At 42.4% G+C, this 20,169-nt stretch overlaps 2 protein-coding genes across 4 annotated transcripts in view; one reads left to right on the forward strand and one right to left on the reverse strand.

Annotated features, from left to right (window-relative positions):
* LOC125467249 (dipeptidyl peptidase 8-like) overlaps nt 1–20,169 on the forward strand; it is a 108,646-nt gene that overhangs the window by 33,047 nt on the left and 55,430 nt on the right. The window lies entirely within an intron of this gene.
* si:cabz01068815.1 (solute carrier family 51 subunit beta) overlaps nt 1–20,169 on the reverse strand; it is a 40,112-nt gene that overhangs the window by 12,771 nt on the left and 7,172 nt on the right. For all 3 annotated transcript variants that reach the window (XR_009442895.1, XM_048562838.2, XM_048562837.2), the window contains 3 exons: nt 19,613–19,710; nt 7,336–7,485; nt 1,199–1,289 (listed from right to left, as the gene is read on the reverse strand). Coding sequence is in view for 2 of the 3 variants with exons in the window: in XM_048562838.2 (XP_048418795.1) it covers nt 1,199–1,289; nt 7,336–7,485; nt 19,613–19,673 (302 nt within the window). In the remaining variant the exon portion in view is untranslated. The remainder of the gene's footprint in view (nt 1–1,198; nt 1,290–7,335; nt 7,486–19,612; nt 19,711–20,169) is intronic.

A 20,169-nucleotide genomic window follows, 5' to 3' on the forward strand; every position in this document is an offset into this window, starting at 1 on the left:
TAATTGCTCCACCATTGGCTGCTCCACTGTCATTGCTTTGGCCTTAAATTCTAGAAACCCCTGCCTAAATTCTTCCCTTTCCACCTTTAATAACACTCCTTACAGGTTCCCTGTTTGACCAAGCTTCTAGTTTTCTGCCTGGATGTCTCCTGATGTGGTTTGGTGTCATATTTCGTTTCAAAATGCTCCCGTGATGCACCTTGGGACTTTTCATTATGTTAAAGGTGCTACTGCGGTACAGGATGTTGCTGTTGCTGAGGACACACTGCTAACTCCTTCAGCAGCCATCTTCCTCGTATTGCAGTATTGATGACTTGTGTTTTATGTAATGCTTGACATGTACAAAATATCACGCAATGTAATTCAGACTAAGAGCTAAGGAAGACAAATTTTATCTGTGATCCAATCTGGATATGTGACAGTATCTCACAGAATCCCTTACAGTGTGGGAGGAGGCCATTTCCCCCATCAAATCCACACGGACCTTCTGAAGATCATCCTACCTAGGGCCACCCCACCCCTGTAACACTGCATTTCTCATTGGCTAACTCACCTAGCCTGACAATTCCTGGACACTACAGGGCAGCTTAGCGTGGCCAATCCACCTAACATCTCTGGACTGTGGGAGGAAACCGGAGCACCTGGCCGAAACCTATGGAGAATGTGCAAACTCCACACAGTCACCTGAGGGTGGAATTGAACCCTGGTCCCTGGCACTGTGAGGCAGCATTCCTGCTCTCACCTGTGACACTGTGCCACAGCATAACTTGCGTATTAAAGATATATTTTACACACTGTGATCATACCAACTAAACCTTTTAGCCTAACCACCCTTTTTCCCCTCCCCAGCAATTCATTCTTTTTGTTTTTATTCATTTCTTAACATCATTCCTCCTCCACATCCTTAGAAGTCTATTAAAATAGTTAAAAATTAATCGAAATCTATTAATACACGAAAGAGAAGAGAAATCAATAGGCATTTTACTGGTGAGCCTGTGTAATAGAAGCTGGTGACACTGAACATGCATATTCCAGAATAAGATTATTTACAATGCACAATCTGCAGAATGAACATGATCTTTCAGTTATCAATATATTTTATAAAATATATAATTTTATAAAATATAAAGATATGTTGGGTAAGTTCTATAAAACATCAAACAATACATTAGGAAGGAAACAGCAAGGTCTGACTTACTTGTTTGCCCTGGAGCATAGGACCAGGATGAGAAATCCCAGGAACAGTGCAATGAATGCAAGCACCAACATAGCATAGTTCCAGCTAGTGGCTGTAAGAGATAGGGGAATTTCAATCAAAATATTCAAGCATGGCTGGTAATCCACTCAGTGGAATCAACACATATTGGCTTGTGGTATCAGCAGACAAAACAACTTTGAAAGGCTCATTCTGACATTTCTAGCCATAAGCATTTAGTGTAGTGCCTTGGCTAGACAGTCTGGAATGTGAGGTCATAGTTTTAGAATAAGGGGTTGACCGTTTTGGACTGCGATGAGGGGGAGAAAAGAATAGGCAAAACTCAAAGGACTATGAATCTTTGGAATTCCGTATCCTGCATTGCTTGGCACTTGGCCTTACTGCAATTGATGGGTTCTTGGATACTTTGGGAATCAATGGATATATAGAGTCAGTTTGGAAAGTGAAGCAGAGGTTGAAGATTAGTCATTGTCTTATTGAATGGCAGAGTAGGCTTGAGGGGCCATTTGGTCCACTACAGTGCTAGTTCTCTTGTTCTTATAATAACCACACAACCAAGCACTGCCCATTCTAGTCAGTAAATTGAACAAAGAACATTAGAGTACATGAAGAGGCCTTTCAGCCCACCAAGCCTGTGCCAATTCATCATCCTTATTTAGACTTTCTATTTATTGCCCATATGCTGTTTTCTATCCCTCTGTTAACCTCCCATTCATATGACTACCAAGACACACCTTAAACATTGCTAACATACCAGCTACCACCATCTCCACTGGCACTGCTGTCCAAGCACCCACCACCCACCACCCACTGTGCGAAAATGTTTCCCCGCACTTCTCCCCTAAACATTCCCCCTCTTACCTGTGCCCTCTTGTAATTGACCTTTCCACCCTGGGAAAAGGTCTCTGACTATCCACCCTATCTATGCCTCTCATAATTTTGTAGACCTCTATCAGATCATCCCTCAGCCTCTGTCTACCCAGTGAAAACAATCCAAGTTTATCCAACCTCTCCTGATAACTAAAACCATCCAGACCAGGCAACATCCTGGGAATCCTTCTCTGCATCCTGTCCAAAGCATCCACATCCTTCTGGTAATGCAGTGACCAGAACAGCTTGCAATATTCCAAATGTGGCCCAACTAAAGCTTTATACAGCTGTAACATAGCTTGCAAACTTTTATATTTGATGTTCTGGCTAATGAAGGCTATCAAGCTGTATGCTTTCCTAACTACCTACAGGGATATGTGGACCTGTAAACCCAGATCCCTCAGCATGTCAATGTTCATTAGCATTCTGCCTTTTATTGTATAATTCACACCTGAACTTGATCTTCCAAAATGCATCACCTTGCATCTGTCCAGATCAAACTCCATCAGCCATTTCTCTGCCCAAATCTGCAATCTATCTGTACCCCACTGTATCCTTTGACAATCATCCTCACTATCTGCATCTCTGCCAATTTTGGTGTCATCTGAAAACTTACTAATCAGATCACCTACATTTCCTCCATATCATTGAAATATATATATTACAAACAACAAAGGTCCCTGCACTGATCCCTGCAGAAAACCACTAGTTACTGATCTCCATTCTGAAAAGCACCTTTACGCTCTGTCTTCTATAACCATGCCAGTTTTGCATCCATCTAGCCAATACACGATGGATCCCATGAGATTCTATCAACATGCCATGAGATAAATTATCAAACACCTTACAAAAGTTCACACAGACAATATCCACTGTCCTTCCCTCAATCAATCTTGTCACCTCCTCAAAAAACTCTATCATGTTGGTGAGACATGGCTTTCCCAACGCAAACCCATGCTGCCTGTCACTAACAATTTCATTCACTTTCAAAATGTGAATAAATCCTGTCTCTCAGTATCTTCTCCAACAGCTGCCCCACCACACATCAGGCTCACTGGTCTATAATTACCTGGATTATCTCTGTTTCACTTCTTAAACAAAGGAACAACACTGAACATTCTCCAGTCCCCTTAAACCTCACCTTAGGCCAAAGAGGATGCAAAGATTAAGGCCCCAGTTATTTCCTCCCTTGCCTCCTACAGTATCTTGGGACAGATCTCATCTGGACCTGGGAACTTGTCTACTTTAATGCATTTCAAGACACCCAACACTTCCTCCTCCATTATGTTGACCGGCTCCAGAGTATTCACACACCTTTCTCTAATCTCAACATCCCTCATGTTCCTCTCTTTGGTGAATACTGATGTGAAGTAGTCATTAAAAATCTCACCCATTTCCTCTGGCTCCACATATAGCCTCCCTCCTTTATCCTTGAGGGGGCCTACTCTTTCTCTAGCTATTCTCTTGCTCTTAATATATGTACAAGGTGCCTTGGGATTCTCCTTAATCCTGCTGGCCAAGGGGATTTCATGGCATCTTTTAATCCTCCTAACTCCCATATGAGCTCCTTCCCACTTTCCATATATTCTTCAAGTACTTTGTCTGTTTTCAGTTGCCTAGAGCTTAGCTATGCTTTCTTTTTGACTAAGCTGATGATTTCCCCTGCTTTGCCCAATACCGCAAGAAATTACACAGAGTTGTGAACACAGCCCAGTCCATCACACAAACCAGCCTTCCATCCAATGACTCAAGCTACACTTCCTGCTGCCTTGGGAAAGCAGCTAACATAATCAAAGGCTCTTCCCACCTTAACTTTACATGCTTCCACCCTCTTCCATTGCGCAGAAGATACAAAAAATTGAAAACACATACCAACAGATTCAAGAACAGCTTCTTCCCTGCTGTAGTTAGACTTGCAAATGGGGCTCTCATATATTCTCTGTACCTTCTCTGTAGCTGTAACAGTATATTCTGCTCTGTTATCCTGATGTATTTATATGAAGTATGAGTTTTATCTGGTTACCATGCAAAATGATACTTTTCACTGTATCTTACTACATGTGACAGTAATAAATCAGGTCAAAGTCAAAACAAATCTCTAACTTTGGTTGATAACAAAGTGTGGAGCTGGATGAACACAGCAGGCCAAGCAGCATCTCAGGAGCACAAAAGCAGACGTTTCAGGCCTAGAACCTTCATCAGAGAGGGGGATGGGGAGAGGGAACTGGAATAAATAGGGAGAGAGGGGGAGGTGGACCGAAGATGGAGAGAAAACAAGATAGGTGGAGAAAGTATAGGTGGGGAGGTAGGGAGGGGATAGGTCAGTCCAGGGAAGACGGACAGGTCAAGGAGGTGGGATGAGGTTAGTAGGTAGGAAATTGAGGTGTGGCTTGAGGTGGGAGGAAGGGATGGGTGAGAGGAAGAACAGGTTAGGGAAGCAGAGACAGGCTGGGCTGGTTTTGGGATGCAGTGGGGGGAGGGGACGAGCTGGGCTGGTTTTGTGATGCAGTGGAGGGAGGGGAAGAACTGGGCTGGTTTTGGGATGAAGTGGGGGAAGGGGAGATTTTGAAGCATGTGAAATCCACATTGCTACCATTGGGCTGCAGGGTTCCCAAGTGGAATATGAGTTTCTGTTCCTGCAACCTTCGGGTGGCATCATTGTGGCACTGCAGGATGCCCATGATGGACATGTCGTCTGAGGAATGGGAGGGGGAGTTGAAATGGTTCGCGACTGGGAGGTGCAGTTGTTTATTGCGAACCAAGCGGAGGTGTTCTGCAAAGTGGACCCCAAGCCTCTGCTTGGTTTCCCCAATGTAGAGGAAGCCACACCGGGTACAATGGATACAATATACCACATTGGCAGATGTGCAGGTGAACATCTGCTTGATATGGAAGGTCATCTTGGGGCCTGGGATGAGGGGGTGAGGGAGGAGGTGTGGGGGCAAGTGTAGCATTTCCTGCGGTTGCAGGGGAAGGTGCTGGGTATGGTAGGGTTGGAGGGGAGTGTGGAGCGGACAAGAGAGTCGCAGAGAGAGTGGTCTCTTGGGAAAGCAGACAGGGGTGGGGATGGAAAAATGTCTTGGGTGGTGGGGTCGGATTGTAGATGGTGGAAGTGTCGCAGGATGATACGTTGTATCTGGAGGTTGGTGGGGTGGTGTGTGAGAACGAGGGGGATCCTCTGGCGGCGGTTACGGCAGGGGCGGGGTGTGAGGGATGTGTTGCGGGAAATGTGAGTCTCTTCTTCCTGTTACAGCAGCATATGGCTATATCGCTGGACTGGTAATTCAAAGGAAAATAGATTCCAATTCCAGCACAGCAGTGTGAGAATTAAGCATAAAACTAAAGAGCTGGCATCAGCGCATTTGATGTTGAAGCTGCCAGATTGTTGTCAAAGCTTAACTGGTTCACTTATGGAAGGAAACCTGCTGTCATTACGTTCACCGGCCAATAGGTGATGCCAGCCTGTCATGGATGTGCTTTAACTCCTCAGAGGTGGTTGAGCAAGCTGGACTATCGCCACCTTCTCAGCATGACTTGAAATGGACAAAAAATAATGCCTCTGCAAATGACAACCTACTCTCCTCAATGAATAATGGAAATAAATCCTTCATTTCTGCAAGAGATGCTTACCTTATTTGTGCTGTTTGTTTTAATGACATCCCTAGAAATGTCATTATAAATGACAATTATTTTTCCAAACTTTTTATGAATTTTAGGGGCGGCACGGTAGCTCAGTGGTTAGCACTGCTGCCTCACAGTGCCAAGGACCCAGGTTTGATTCCACCCTCAGGTGACTGTGGAGTTTGCGCATTTTCCCTGTGTCTGTGCTGGTTTTCTCCGGGTGCCTTGGTTTCCTCCCACAGTCCAAAGATGTGCAGCTTAGGTGAACTGGCCATGCTGAATTGCCCATAGTGTCTAGGGTGGGAATGCAGGGACAGATGGTGGGTCAGGGTGGGATGCTCTTCTGAGGGGTGCTGTAGACTCAAAGGGTTGAATGGCCTGCTTCCACACTGTGGGGATTCTATGATTCTATGAATTGTCACCTACACAGCCTCATTTCTCTTGCCTCATAGATTTGGCTGAAAAAAAAAGAAAATTCTGCCCATTAAATAATATTGTGTCAAATAGTTCACCTTCTAGTGAACTGACATTTGACACAAAGCTGCATCTCTTTTGTTGATGTGAGTTATGAATACATCATCAGAAGGTAACAGGCAGCCTAGAGCATTCTGCAATAAATGGTCCTGCTGTAGAGGTAAGAATTACTTTGCTGAACAGCATCGATTATCTCTGAAGGAAGCCTCACTGCACTGCCTTACAGAACTGCATAACAACTTATGATCAGTGCCTACAACATCATGGATTTTGTCCTGGGATATGAAAGTGAAAAAGAATGAAAGAGAACGGACATGTTATGAATTCTGTCAAGGCTTAGCCACCTGAAAAGTTAACCCTACCTTCCCCTTGCAAATATCGGCTTGTCTGCTAGAGCTCAGTGTATTTTCATTTTTACAATCCCCCAGCCTGATGGATAGACTGACAAATGACGTGTGCACAAGATCAAACAATCATAGTCAATGGCAAGAGGAAATGCTCAATTGAGACCAAGAGCCCATTAATTGTAAAACCTTGTTATTTTTAAATCATTAATTGATTTTTAGATGTTTCACCTGGAGATGGGTGATCCAACAATGGGGGAGGGACATGTAGGTGGGTATGGGGACTCCTATTCCAGGAATCATTGAGGAAGACAGGGAGGAGAAAACCCATGAGAATAGGAAGGGAAAATGAGCCTGCTGTCAGGGAAAGTTCACAGGATCTGTTGACACTAATGTTAAATCAATGCCCAGGTGCCTGCGTGGAATTTTGTCCATGCATGCAAACAACTCTATGTGCAGAGGCCTGTTTGCACTGGGCAATGATGTGGCGCAAAGCCAATCATACAATTTCGAGAAGTCGTCCCTGAGCCAAACTCAGCTGGTGCCATTCTCAGAACTATTACTTATTGTGTGGCAATAGCTCTTACTGTCATACAAGTTTTAGAAACTGTAGATCGAATCAGGTTAATTTGCTGAAAAAGAATTACCTCCATGAACATTCCTTCTTAAGCCTTTGAAGTTATCTTAAATGGCCAGGATCAGCAAATTTGAACAGTATTAATCATACATCATTCACCAGCTCTTCAGTGCAAGCTCTTTCCACACAAAGTAACATATATTAAAACAAGAAAAATAAGGTACACCACGTACAGTCTTCTATAGGATAAGGCTGTTGTTTCTCTGTGGTAGTTTCTTCCACTTTGGTGTTATTCTGTCTCACATCGCTGATAACCCCATCAAGGGTTTCTTCAAATTGCACTGATAAGATTTGAGTCTTTGCTGATGTTGTCTCTGACTTTCCTGTTCAGCGAGATTAAAAAATATTCATTAGGGCTTTATGCTTACCAGAAGTCTAAATCTACAACCCCACCCTTTGCAAATCAATTGCCACTATGCATCAACAGTGATTCAATGGGTAAAAACTTGCATGCCTGAATCAGAAGTGAGTAGGATGAAGTCCTGTTTCAGAAACTCCAGCATGGTTATGAAGAAGGCTAATGGAATGCTATTTTTTACTATGAAAGTAATTGAACATAAAAGGATGTTACACTTTAGTAATACAGAGCATTAGTAAAACCATATTTTGAATACTGTGTGCAGTTTCACTCTCCCTATTTAAGGAGGGACGTAATGAATTGCAGGTGGCTCAGAGGGGGTTTACTATGAACAGGCTATCCTACGACAATAGGTTGGACTGGTTCAGCATGTTCCGAGTGGAGTTTAGAAGAGTGAGGAGTGAATTGTCCGAAGTGAACTGGGTGCTCCGGTTTCCTCCCACAGTCCAAAGATGTGCAGGCTAGGTGGATCGTCCATACAAAATTGCCCATAGTGTTTAGGGGTGTGTGGGTTATAGAGGGATGGGTCTGGGTGGGATGCTTCAAGGGTCGGTGTGGACTTGTTGGACCGAAGAGCCTGTTTCCACACTGTAGGAAATCTAATCTAATCTAATCTAATCTAAGTATAATCCCTTGATTGGTTTTGATAAGGGAGAAGTGGAAACATGTTTCCTCTATGGGGCAATCCAGAACTAGGGGGCACAGTTTTGAAAGTAAAAGTTGCCTTTTGGACAGATATGACAAGAACTATTTTTCTCAAAAAGTGTTGTGCAACTTTTGAACTTTCTACATCGGAAAGCAGTGAAGGTAGGGTCTTTAAATATTTCTAAGGCCAAGGCAGACAGATTCTTGTTCTGCAGGGGAGTCATAGGTAACCAAGGGTAGTTGGAAATGTGGAATTTGTAATTTGATTGAATGTCATGTTCGTATGTAAACTGGAGGACAAAATGTAGGCTCACTGACCTTTGCTGTACAGAGGAAATGCTATATAGTCAGGTGCACTTTCAACCGATGACAAGTTAAAATAAGGACCTAACTGCCCTATCAGATGAAAGGCAAAATATTTCTCGGCATGTTTTCAAAGAGGGGGCAGGGAGTTCACCTTATTATTGTGGTGTAATGCTTAGCCCACACGTCACTAGAAATCAGATGATCATTTAATCACTTTGTGGTTTGTGTGCTACTTGCAAATAGGTTGCTGTGTTTCTTAAATTAGATTGGAGATCTCACTTCAAAAAGTACTTCATTAGGTGTAAAGTACTCGAGGATATTCCTGAGGCTGTGACAATGGCAAAAAGGGGCAATACAAATGCAGCTCACTTTTTGTTAGAGGCTGCAATTATGAGCAGCGCCACCTTGAGGTCATGTGTCACGGTCTGTCAGTGTGGAAGGAAATAAAGTTACACCAGACTGAATGTTGCAAAAAGAACCAAATCTGTACCACTGAAATTTGTTCCAAACAGGAAAGAAACAACCACACCACAACAATTTTCTATGTTAGATTCTAAACTGGTCGTAAGATCTCAGAAAACACGTCATCCAACGCATCATCCTTCAACACTTCTGCCATCTGCAATCCGACCCCACCACCAAAGACATTTCTCCCTCCCCACCCTTGTCTGCTTTCCAGAGAGACCACTCTCTCCGTGACTCCCTTGTTCGCTCCACACTGCCCTCCAACCCCACCACACCCGGCACCTTCCCCTGCAACCGCAGGAAATGCTACACCTGCCCCTACTCCTCCACCCTCACCCCCATCCCAGGCCCCAAGATGACTTTCCACATCAAGCAGACGTTCACCTGCACATCTGCCAATGTGGTATACTGTATCCACTGTACCCGGTGTGGCCTCCTCCAGGTGTTTGTGGAACACCTACGCTCGGCTCGCACTAAACAATTGCACCTCCCAGTCACGAACCATTTCAACTCCCCATCTCGTTCCTCAGACGACATGTCCATCCTGGGCCTCCTGCACTGCCACAACCCGAAGGTTGCAGGAACAGCACCTCATATTCCGCTTGGGAACCCTGTAGCCCAATGGTATCAATGTGGACTTCACAAGCTACAAAATCTCCCCTCCCCCTGCCGCATCCCAAAACCAGCCCAGCTTGTCCCCGCCTCCCTAACCTGTCCTTCCTCCTACCTATCCCCCCTCCCACCTCAAGCCCCACCCCCATCTCCTACCTACCAGCCTCGTCCTGCCCTGTTGACCAGTCTGTCCTGCCTGGACTGACCTATCCCCTCCCTGACTCCCCACTTACACTTACCTCTACTGGTTTCATCCCCGCCCCTTTGACCTCTCTGTCTCCTCTCCACCTATCTTCTCCTCTATCCATCTTCTATCCACCAACCCCCCACTTCCCTATTTATTTCAGAACCCCCTTCCCCTCCCCCATTTCTGAAGCAGCGTCCAGGCCCGAAACATCAGCCTTCAAGCTCCTCTGATGCTGCTTGGCCTGGTGTGTTCATCCAGCTCTACACCTTGTTATTTCAACTAAATGTAAAATTCTTTGCGACTTGGGACTTCTCATGATTATTAAATAGCCTGGTGTTCATGTACAGGTTCAGTGCAATGTTGTTTGGCCATTAATTAGCTCCCTATTCAATGAAACGAGAGACTGTCCCAGCAAGAAAAAAAAATTGCACAGACTGATTCTGAAACAAAGAACTGTGAATGCTGGAGATTGCAAATCAATCAGTGGAGAGAGGAACAGAGTTAGTGTTTTGAGTCCATGTGACCATTCTCCAGACAGGTTCTTTAGTTCTGAAGAAGGATCACTGGACTCAGAACATGAACCATTTCTTCTCCATAGATGCTGCAGAGTTTCTTCAGCAATTTCTGTGTTTTGTTTGTTACAGACTGATTATTATCATTGCTGAGTTTTCATGAAACTTACTACACTACTGGTTTCAATGTTGTGTTACATTGCCATGACATCATGGGGGCAACTGTGCACGTGCAGGTGGATTATGGGAGCCGTTTCTGTGTTTTGTGATCAGGCAACTGACATAGCACTTTGGGCACTATAAGACACTACTTTGTTTTTACAACTGCCTGGAACCTGAATGGTTTACTTGATGACGGCACCATGTGTATGAAACTCAGTAGAACCCCAAGCCTGTGTTAAATGATATTACTGGGTGAGGCACCCCTAGGTGACCAAATAAATAGGAAAGAGAAATGACTGGCTTCAATTATAGGCTTCAGTTTTACTTTCTGAAGCAATGGTCCTTCTGCAGTTATTTAGTTCTTGTTGGACTCTTAAGACTGTTGAGATGAAAGAACTCCATGAACATTTGAAGCACGTGTGACTTACCACCAAAGGGGTACAGCTCCATTCAATTACACTGCAAGCACACACCGTGTCTGTCAGTTTGTAGACAGCTTTAATGAATTGTATATGATCACTCAGTGGCCTTCTAATCAAATCATGGTTGCTATTTTAAAACTAAATTTTGTAAATATATTTGATTTCTGAGTTCTGCCCTGTCACTTCTCTGCTTTTCAATCACAACATCGCTATCAGATTACTGAAACTATTGAATAAAAAAATGGCACAACGGAACCTCAAACAGTAACAGATAATGAAGCTGATAATGAATGGAAACTGTCTCTCATCAATTTCATTAGTGCTAAACAACCAGTTCATTTCACACCACTCATGATCCTTTAATTCCAATTGGGTTTCATTACAACAAACAAAAATGTGGGATTCATCATAAACTGTTTGTCCAAAGAGCCAGTACAGGCATAATGGGTGGAGTGGTCTCTTTCTGTGCAATGGGTTTCTACAGCTTAATGTTTTCTAGGAAGTTGATTGATCAGTTGCTATGCTGGTAGCATCAGAAATGAAAGTAACATATAAAATCTGAATTTCTATGCTGTGTAGTTCAAGATCTGTTCAGTCTTACTCTGCAAAAGCATCTCACAAATGCCTCTCTGATGAAGGGTCTAGGCCTGAAACATCAGCTTTTGCGCTCCTGAGATGCTGCTTGGCCTGCTGTGTTCATCCAGCTTCACACTTGTTATCTTGGATTCTCCAGCATCTGCAGTTCCCATTATCACAAATGCCTGTGTCGTTTGTTGAGCTCCACCTGGAATTTTTTTCTTTCTTCGGAAATGGACAGCACGTTTCCGTCAGCAATCAGAAACGTGGACGTGGCCATGTGGATAAGTCAATGTTTGCGGCACCACCACTTTAGGCTGGCAACATTCACACAAGCTGCAGTCTGAACAGGGAGAGTCTCGTCTGCAGAAATACACCTCTGTGTGCCCTGATTGATAAACCACTTTAGTTTCCATGCCCAGTCTTGGAGCTGCGAGTCTGGATTACGATTGTCCATCATTACCCAATCACTCTCCAAACACGCTTCCAAGCATGGATTGTCAGAACTCTTTATTATAAAACTTTCCATTCCTGTAAGGGTTTTAGCACAAGCATAAAAAAGTGTTGTGATCTTTATGCTGTAAACTGCACAACAGTTTGAAAAAGAACTGAGCATGATTATTTTATCCAATAGGACAGCATTCATTCAAATGATTAATTCGGCCCACAACATTCCCAGTCTGGATTTCCATTTTTTCTTGGGACAGTACTTCAGCATTGGAGCACCATGAGATGGGGAAGTATTCAGATGCCAGGAAGCACATTTCCTGGATCAGGCAACTGACATAGCACTTTGGGCACTATAAGACACTACAGTACAAGATGCACTGCAGAAATTCACCAAAGATCCTTTGACAGACAGCACCTTCTAAACCCAGGACCACTTCCACCTAGGAGGACAAGGGCAGCAGATATTCCACCTGGAACACCACCACCTGCAAATTCCCCTCCAAGCTACTCACTACCCTGACATGAAAATATATTGCCATTCCTTCACTGTCTTAGGGTCAAAATCCTGGAATTCCCTCTCTAAGGGTGTTGTGGGTCTACCTAGAGCAGGTGGCCTGCAGCAGTTCAAAAGGCAGCTCACCACCTTCTTCTCAAGGGGAGACCAAGAATGGGCAATAAATGCTGGTCAGCCAGTGAGTCCCACATCCCATGAGTGAATTTAAAAAAACGTTTTTCCATGCATTCCCTCAACATCGATTTGGAAGAACATCTGCAGACACCCCCAGCAATTCATCGAACGATGTTGCTGTTAAACCCAGCTGTCCCAGTTCCTACAGGATGTAGATGCTAGTCCCGTTCTGGGACACAAGTGGACAGTTCATAGAAAATGTCCGGCGGCAATCACTCATTTGTGATTTAATACCATTCTAAACATGGCCCAGCCTTGTTGGAGTGCCTTTTGTAGGGAAGCAAATGCTCCACTGGTTTCAGCCATTGTACCTTGTTACGGTTCAGGGAGCCACTCTGAAATCTGAGAATGAAAGCTGGCTGGAGATCCCTGTGGTGCCAATCCTGGCATGCTTGCCTGCCAGATTAAAATATTAACCCTGCTTTCAGGAAGATCTGCTCCGCTGTCTTTCCTGTAGCAACAGCACTGCCAGAATTTCCATCATCAATATCTATTAATGGAAATGTGATGTGACAGATAAAGCCGTTGGTTAATTCATAATCCAGTGACTTTTACCCTTAAACTTTAGGACACTGTAGGACAGAGGTGATTTTACTTCTACCTCTGTTTTACTCTTTTTCTAACAATCTTATCTTTTTCCAAAGGAGTGAGTCATCACTGTAATCATAGGTTGAATGTAACAAAAATCCAATTAATTACTGAAAGTTCAGCCAAAGGAAAGGATAGCTGGTGAAGCTTGACTGGGGATCCCTAAAATTTGACACTTTCAAACCAGCTCAAACCAAATGTTGTAGGATTTTGTTTTATCTAGAATTTCATGAAAATGCAATCTAATAAATATTCAAAGGATATTATTTTTAAACAAAACTCATGATTGTTGCCCAGAAAGAAATGGGCCTTTCAAATGGTTTCACATGAGTTTAACCTTTCAGGTCCCATGATTAGCTGCTGACAACAAGAGCTGCCAGTTAATATTTCAGCGATTTTAAGCTGATGTTTTACATCCAGGCATGTGGCATTAGGCATAAGGCAACTAAAACAGATTCATCGAAATCTTAGCTTCTTTATGGGCACCCATCTTGTTCACTCTATTGTCTGCAATTTGCTAATCACCAGGCACTTCATATCTTGCACACTACTTTTCAGTTTCTGCAAAGTTATTTGATTAAAATACTGAGATCTGTGGGATTGCATAACCACCTTTGCTTGACACACCTTTATTTAGTTTAAACATGTAGAATCAGAACATGAGCTGTCACTTGGTAGTAAAGAACTGGAATGTTGTTGAAAAGGGAAACATGTTGCAAGTGTTTTCACCGTGACTCCTCAGCACATTTGGCATTTTTGCAACTATCCTGATGAGTGCAAGACATAAAGGAAGCTTCTCTCTTTTCAACGATATATTTTCAACTATCACTGTACATTCCTTCCTTCCAATATTAACCAATTATTCCTTCTACCTGGCTGAAAATGTAAAATGGTTGCTGAAAAATTAGCTTCCCAACCTCAGGATAAATATCATTACCTTATTAGTTTTCTGAAGAAAGATCTCGATCCGAAACATCAACTTTCCTACTCCTCTAATGCTGCCTGGCCTGCTGTGTTTCTCCAGCTCCGCACTTTATTATCTCTGACTCCAGCATCGGCAGTTCTTGCTTTCTCCTTATTAGTTGTGTTGTTTTAACAGGGGAATACCAGATTTTTCAGGTTTAAATATTCATGAATATTTTAAACTGTGCTATTCTTTCAGAACTGTTCCATTTTATCTGACCTCTACCCAATTATGAGTAACATATTGAAGATCAAAGTTTTATTTGCCTGTGGTTGTAAAGTTCAGATTCCATGCAAATAGCTTTACAACAGTGATTGGAATTCACTCCTAGAACTACATAGAACATAGAACATTACAGCACAGTAGAGGCCCTTCAGCCCTCGATGTTGTGCCGACCTGTCATACCGATCTCAAGTCCATCTAACCTACACTATTCCATGTGCGTCCAATGCTTGTCCAATGACGACTTAAATGTACCTAAAGTTGGCGAATCTACTACCGTTGCAGGCAAAGCGTTCCATTCCCTTACTACTCTGAGTAAAGAAACTACCTCTGACATCTGTCCTATATCTTTCACCCCTCAATTTGAAGCTACATACGTGATTGAGTAGATGGTTTAGAAGTAAAAACTTCTTTCAGTCTCTAGTTTTGTAAACCAACACCATTAGATTACATATTTCTCACACCACTCTCTGTTTAAGTATAATTTTTGCAATAACATGTCATCAAAGCTTTGTTCATTTATTAATGCACAATCATGTTTGGAATGAATGTGGGTGTAACTCTGCTACAATCTGCTCTCATTTCTCAAAAGAGTGAGACACTATGGTCTTTAATTGCGAATTACATAGGTTGCCTCTGTGAATGGATTTACATGAGACAATGCAATTCAGAGGGATAACTGACAAAATTAAACCAGCTAATGATTTTCACCACGGATATTTTAAAACAATACAAATCAAAGTTCATATTGTCATCCATCTCCATTCTGGAGTGAGTTAAAGTGAGTTGTGCCTCTTACAACCAGATGTGTGGCAAAACATTTCATGACAGATACAGAGATAACAAAGTGTGGAGCTGATTGAACACAACAGGCCAAGCAGCATCTTAGGAGCACAAAAGCTGACATTTCAGGCCTAGACCCTTCATCAGAGGCTTTTCTGATGAAGGGTCTAGACCTGAAACGTCAGCTTTTGTGCTCCTGAGATGCTGCTTGGCCTGCTGTGTTCAATCAGCTCCACACTTTGTTCTCTCGGATTCTCCAGCATCTGCAGTTCCCATTATGTCATGACCGATACAATTGTTTTTATTTTAGCAAATTAATCAAAGTTGTCCACTGTGTTGAAAGAAAGCAGTGGAAAAACAAGAGTGGTTGGTTTATTTATTTCCTTTATTAACTCCACAGCAACAGCCACCTCTGCTATTCATCCCTTCAGTGACGGCCTTGTAGGGTGACGCGCTCCAAAGCAGACACTCCATCTCCTAACATATCTGTTCTGAAAAAAGTGTGAAAGCCAGTGTAACCTGTGGGCAATCAACGCTGTTCAGTTGAGGCATTCAACAGGGTAATAGATGATATTTGTGAATAGAATCAACGTACAAGGGTATGGGGAGAAAGCAGGAGATTGTGATAAGGTAATGACATTTTTTGGAAGAGCCGGTGCATACACAATGGGCCAAAGGGCCTCTTTCTGCACCATAACACTTCTGTGATTCTGTAATCAGCCCCGAGTACAGGCCCCTACATATATGTGTGCAACACTGGAAATATATAGTTCCACTTCCTAATAGTGATGAACATGTTGGTGTCTGGCACTACTGGGGTACAACTTATATTTCTGTAGCACTTTTAATGTAATGAAGGCGTTTCACAGGTCTATTACAAAACAGGGTTTAAAACCAAATCACACAGAAGATATTGTCAGTCAGCCAAAAGTGTGGTCAAAGATCTGGCCTTAAAGGTGGGAAGTGAAGTACAGGGAGCTGCTTAGGGAGAACATTCCAAAGTTTGGGGTCTAGGCAAAAAGGGGCACTGCCACCAATGATGGAACAATTATAATTTGCAATGAACAAGTACTTGAATGAGAGGAGTAATGATTTCTTGGAGGACTGATGGGTTGGAGAAGAATTCAGGAAGGGGGGGGTAAGGCCATGAAAGGAGCTGAAAATTTTAAAATCAAGACGTTCCTCAACCAATGCAGTTCAGCGAGCTGTGCTGGTAGGGAAACTGGACATGCTACAAGTTCAGATGTGGGCAGCAGAGTTTAGATGAGATAATGGGAACTGCAGATGCTGGAGAATTCCAAGATAATAAAATGTGAGGCTGGATGAACACAGCAGGCCAAGCAGCATCTCAGGAGCACAAAAGCTGACGTTTCGGGCCTAGACCCTTCATCAGAGAGTTTAGATGACCTCAAATTTACAGCAGGTAGATCATGGGAGGCCAGTCGCAGTGTGTTGAAACTTGTGACAAACAAATGGAAGAGAATTTCAGCAGCAGATGAGCTGAAAAGTCAAGCAATTTATGGACGTGGAAGTATTTAGTCCTAGGAGTAGCACAAACATCAGGATGGAAACTCAACTAAGGATTAAATCACATCAGGAATGCTGACAGACTGACTTAACCTCAGATCACAAAATACAGGCAAAATGCATCTGTTATCTTAGTTGTAGTTACATTATAATTTTTTTATACAAAGTTTTTTGCAACAATTGGCATAAAAAGTAAGTCTTTATTCCATGACTCAGGTCATTACTTGACATCAGAACATAATGAATTGACACAACTCAAAACTTCCATTCCCTATCGCACATTCCAACTTTACACCAGCTCACATACATCTCGCTGATACATCTCGTTGTAACATTTGGAAGGCCAACAGGATTATCAGAGAAGTGTGAAACACTAATTTGCTTGTCTTCAATTCTGAATAAAGTAACGTTTGTGTCCATTTTACTTCATATTAAAAACTGGCCTCGGAGGAACAGTGCTGTGTATCCTGGAGATTGAGGTTAGTTTGCAGAATTATAGAAGTTTGCTTATGTGTGATGTGCCCAATCTCAGAACAGGAACAGAATTATAACTACAGGTTGGATTTCTATGACTTTGATGGACACAGGTTTTAGATATTGGATTACAAAACTGATGTTGATTGGACGAGCATGTCGATGATTTATCACAGTATGATGTGTTTGTTACATTTGGCTCATATTTCATCGAACATAGAACATTACAGCACAGTTCAGGCCCTTCGGTCCTCAATGTTGTGCCAACCTGTCATACCGATCTGATGCCCATCTAACCTACACTATTCCACGTACGTCCATATGCTCATCCAATGACGACTTACATGTACCTAAAGTTGGCGAATCTACTACCGTTGCAGGCAAAGTGTTCCATTCCCTTACTACTCTCTGAGTAAAGAAACTACCTCTGACATCTGTCCTATATCTTTCACCCCTCAATTTAAAGCTATGCCCCCTCGTGCTCGCCGTCACCATCCTAGGAGAAAGGCACTCCCTATCCACCCTATCTAACCCTCTGATTATTTTATGTTTCAATTAAGTCACCTCTCAACCTTCTTCTCTCTAATGAAAACAGCCTCAAGTCCCTCAGCCTTTCCTCGTAAGACCTTCCCTCCATACCAGGCAACATCCTAGTAAATCTCCTCTGCACCCTTTCCAAAGCTTCCACATCCTTCTTATAATGTGGTGACCAGAACTGTACGCAATACTCCAAGTGCGGCCGCACCAGAGTTTTGTACAGCTTCACCATAACCTCTTGGTTCCGGAACTCGATCCCTCTATTAATAAAAGCTAAAACACTGCATGCCTTCTTAACAGCCCTGTCAACCTGGGTGGCAACTTTCAATGATCTGTGTACATGGACACCGAGATCTCTCTGCTCATCTACACTACTAAGAATCTTATCATTAGCCCAGTACTTTGACTTCCGGTTACTCCTACCAAAGTGCATCACCTCACACTTGTCTGCATTAAACTCCATTTGCCACCTCTCAGCCCAGCTCTGCAGCTTATCTATGTCTCTCTGCAACCTACAGCATCCTTCGTCACTATCCACAACTTCACCGACCTTAGTGTCGTCTGCAAATTTTCAGTTTGTGACAACATTAAAACATGTCAAATAGCTTCCTTTGCAGCAAATAGGCTCTGCACTTGCCTCTCTATGGAATGATCACTTCCTGTCTCTACCTCACTTACTCTCTTGCAAAAGCCTCCTAAAAAAGAAACTGAGAGATCACTCAAGAGAGAAAAATTGCAGGTCCACAGGGAAAATGTTGGGCTGGGGGCAATGGGGCTAATTAGACGGTTTTATCAAAGAAATGAATCAAGCAGAATGAGCTGAGGCATCTCCATTGTGCTGTAAAATTCTATTAGAAAACATATTCATCTGTCCCAGCTCTTTTCTTCCTATTATTGAGTATTGCTGAAGCATTTTGTTTTGCACTCAATAAAACAATTTGCAAGAATACCAAAGCAACAGGGATTAACATTGATTAACAGGATTTACAAGAATGCTAACTGGTTGGCAAATGGAATCTGATTGGTTGAGGCATTGACAGGGAGAATGCAACTATTAGGCAACGGCTGACAGTTAACTGCCAAGCTCAACAAGCTGCAGACAGAAAGAACATGTTCACACATTGCGTCAATTTCAATTTTAACAAAGTAGGTGACAGCAATTATCTCGTACTTTCCTCAGGGAATGCCTCAATTAATCAGAGTCAAATTGCCTACTTTAAATTAAAATCAAAGTTTGGCAGTTGACACCCAGTCATTATCTGAATAAAAACTGAAAGAACTGCGGGTGCCATAGATCAGCAACAAAAACAAAGTTGCTGGAAAAGCTCAGGAGGTCTGGCAGCATCTGTGAAGGAAAAACAGAGTTAATGTTTTGGATCTGGTGACTCTTGAGTCATTTCTTTGATGAAACAGTCCAATTAATCCCGTTGCCCCCAGCCCAACCCTTTCCTTGTGGACCTGCAAATTTTCTCTTTTGAACGATCTCTCAGTTTCTTTTTTAGGACGCATACACAGCACCGTTCCTCTGAGGCCAGTTTTTAATATGAAGTAAAATGGACACAAATGTCACTTTATTCAGGAACAGAAGACAATCATAGGTCCAGTGAGCTTTTCCAGCAACTTTGTTTTTGTTCCCAGTCATTATCAATGGAGCATTCTCCATGGCAACATCTGTCCTATTCAGAGTCCACTTGGCAAACAATCAGTACTCTCTTCTCAAACAGTATAAAATAATGTTGCCCTTTAATTTTCTTGCAAATGAGCTGTTGAGCGCAATAAAAAAAGTCTGAAAAAATGTGTTTCTTTTCAGGAATACTCAAGTTCTGTACTACCAAACAATACTTTGTTTTTTTTTTGTTTTTATTTATTGCCCTCTACAGCTCTAAGCTACATTGAGATTTAAGGTAGACAATATAGATGTGAATTGATGATCAATATTTCACTTTCCCTCTCAAGCATTCAGCAGTTTTACCTTGCAGGACCACACACAGAATAAGCCAACAAAATGGGTTTCTCTTCAGCTCGTCCATCATTTTTCAATTTACAATATGCGCCAAGTCCAATATATTCCTACAGGAAAAAAAAATCTTGATTACAGAATTTACATATATCCTGAAATCCTTCTTCCCACAAGTGATTTATTAAATCAGAGTATTGTGGAAATGGCTATGTGCCAAAACTGAAGTCTGTTGATAAATTTATTCATCAAAGCTATAATTTATTAAACTAATTGACCATTTTCATTGGCAGATGGTAAATGTGAACCAGATTTAATTTGGCCAATTGGATGTCTGGTCATCTGTTTCATTTGATAGAGTTTACAGATGACCACTTAATGAATACTTGGCTGAGCCCCAACACTTATTAACAGATAAGCTCAGACATTTCATTCTTGAAGTAGATATTTGCTTTGATTGACTGGCATCTTTTTGAAATTATAATAAGTTATTCTATTCCTAATGATTTTCAATGCCTATTCATTTTCAGCCTGACGAACCTTAAGATGAAGCCTGGTGTGGATTGGAGGCT

The sequence above is a fragment of the Stegostoma tigrinum genome, chromosome 33 (assembly GCF_030684315.1).
Source record: "Stegostoma tigrinum isolate sSteTig4 chromosome 33, sSteTig4.hap1, whole genome shotgun sequence".
Taxonomy (NCBI): Eukaryota; Metazoa; Chordata; class Chondrichthyes; order Orectolobiformes; family Stegostomatidae; genus Stegostoma; species Stegostoma tigrinum.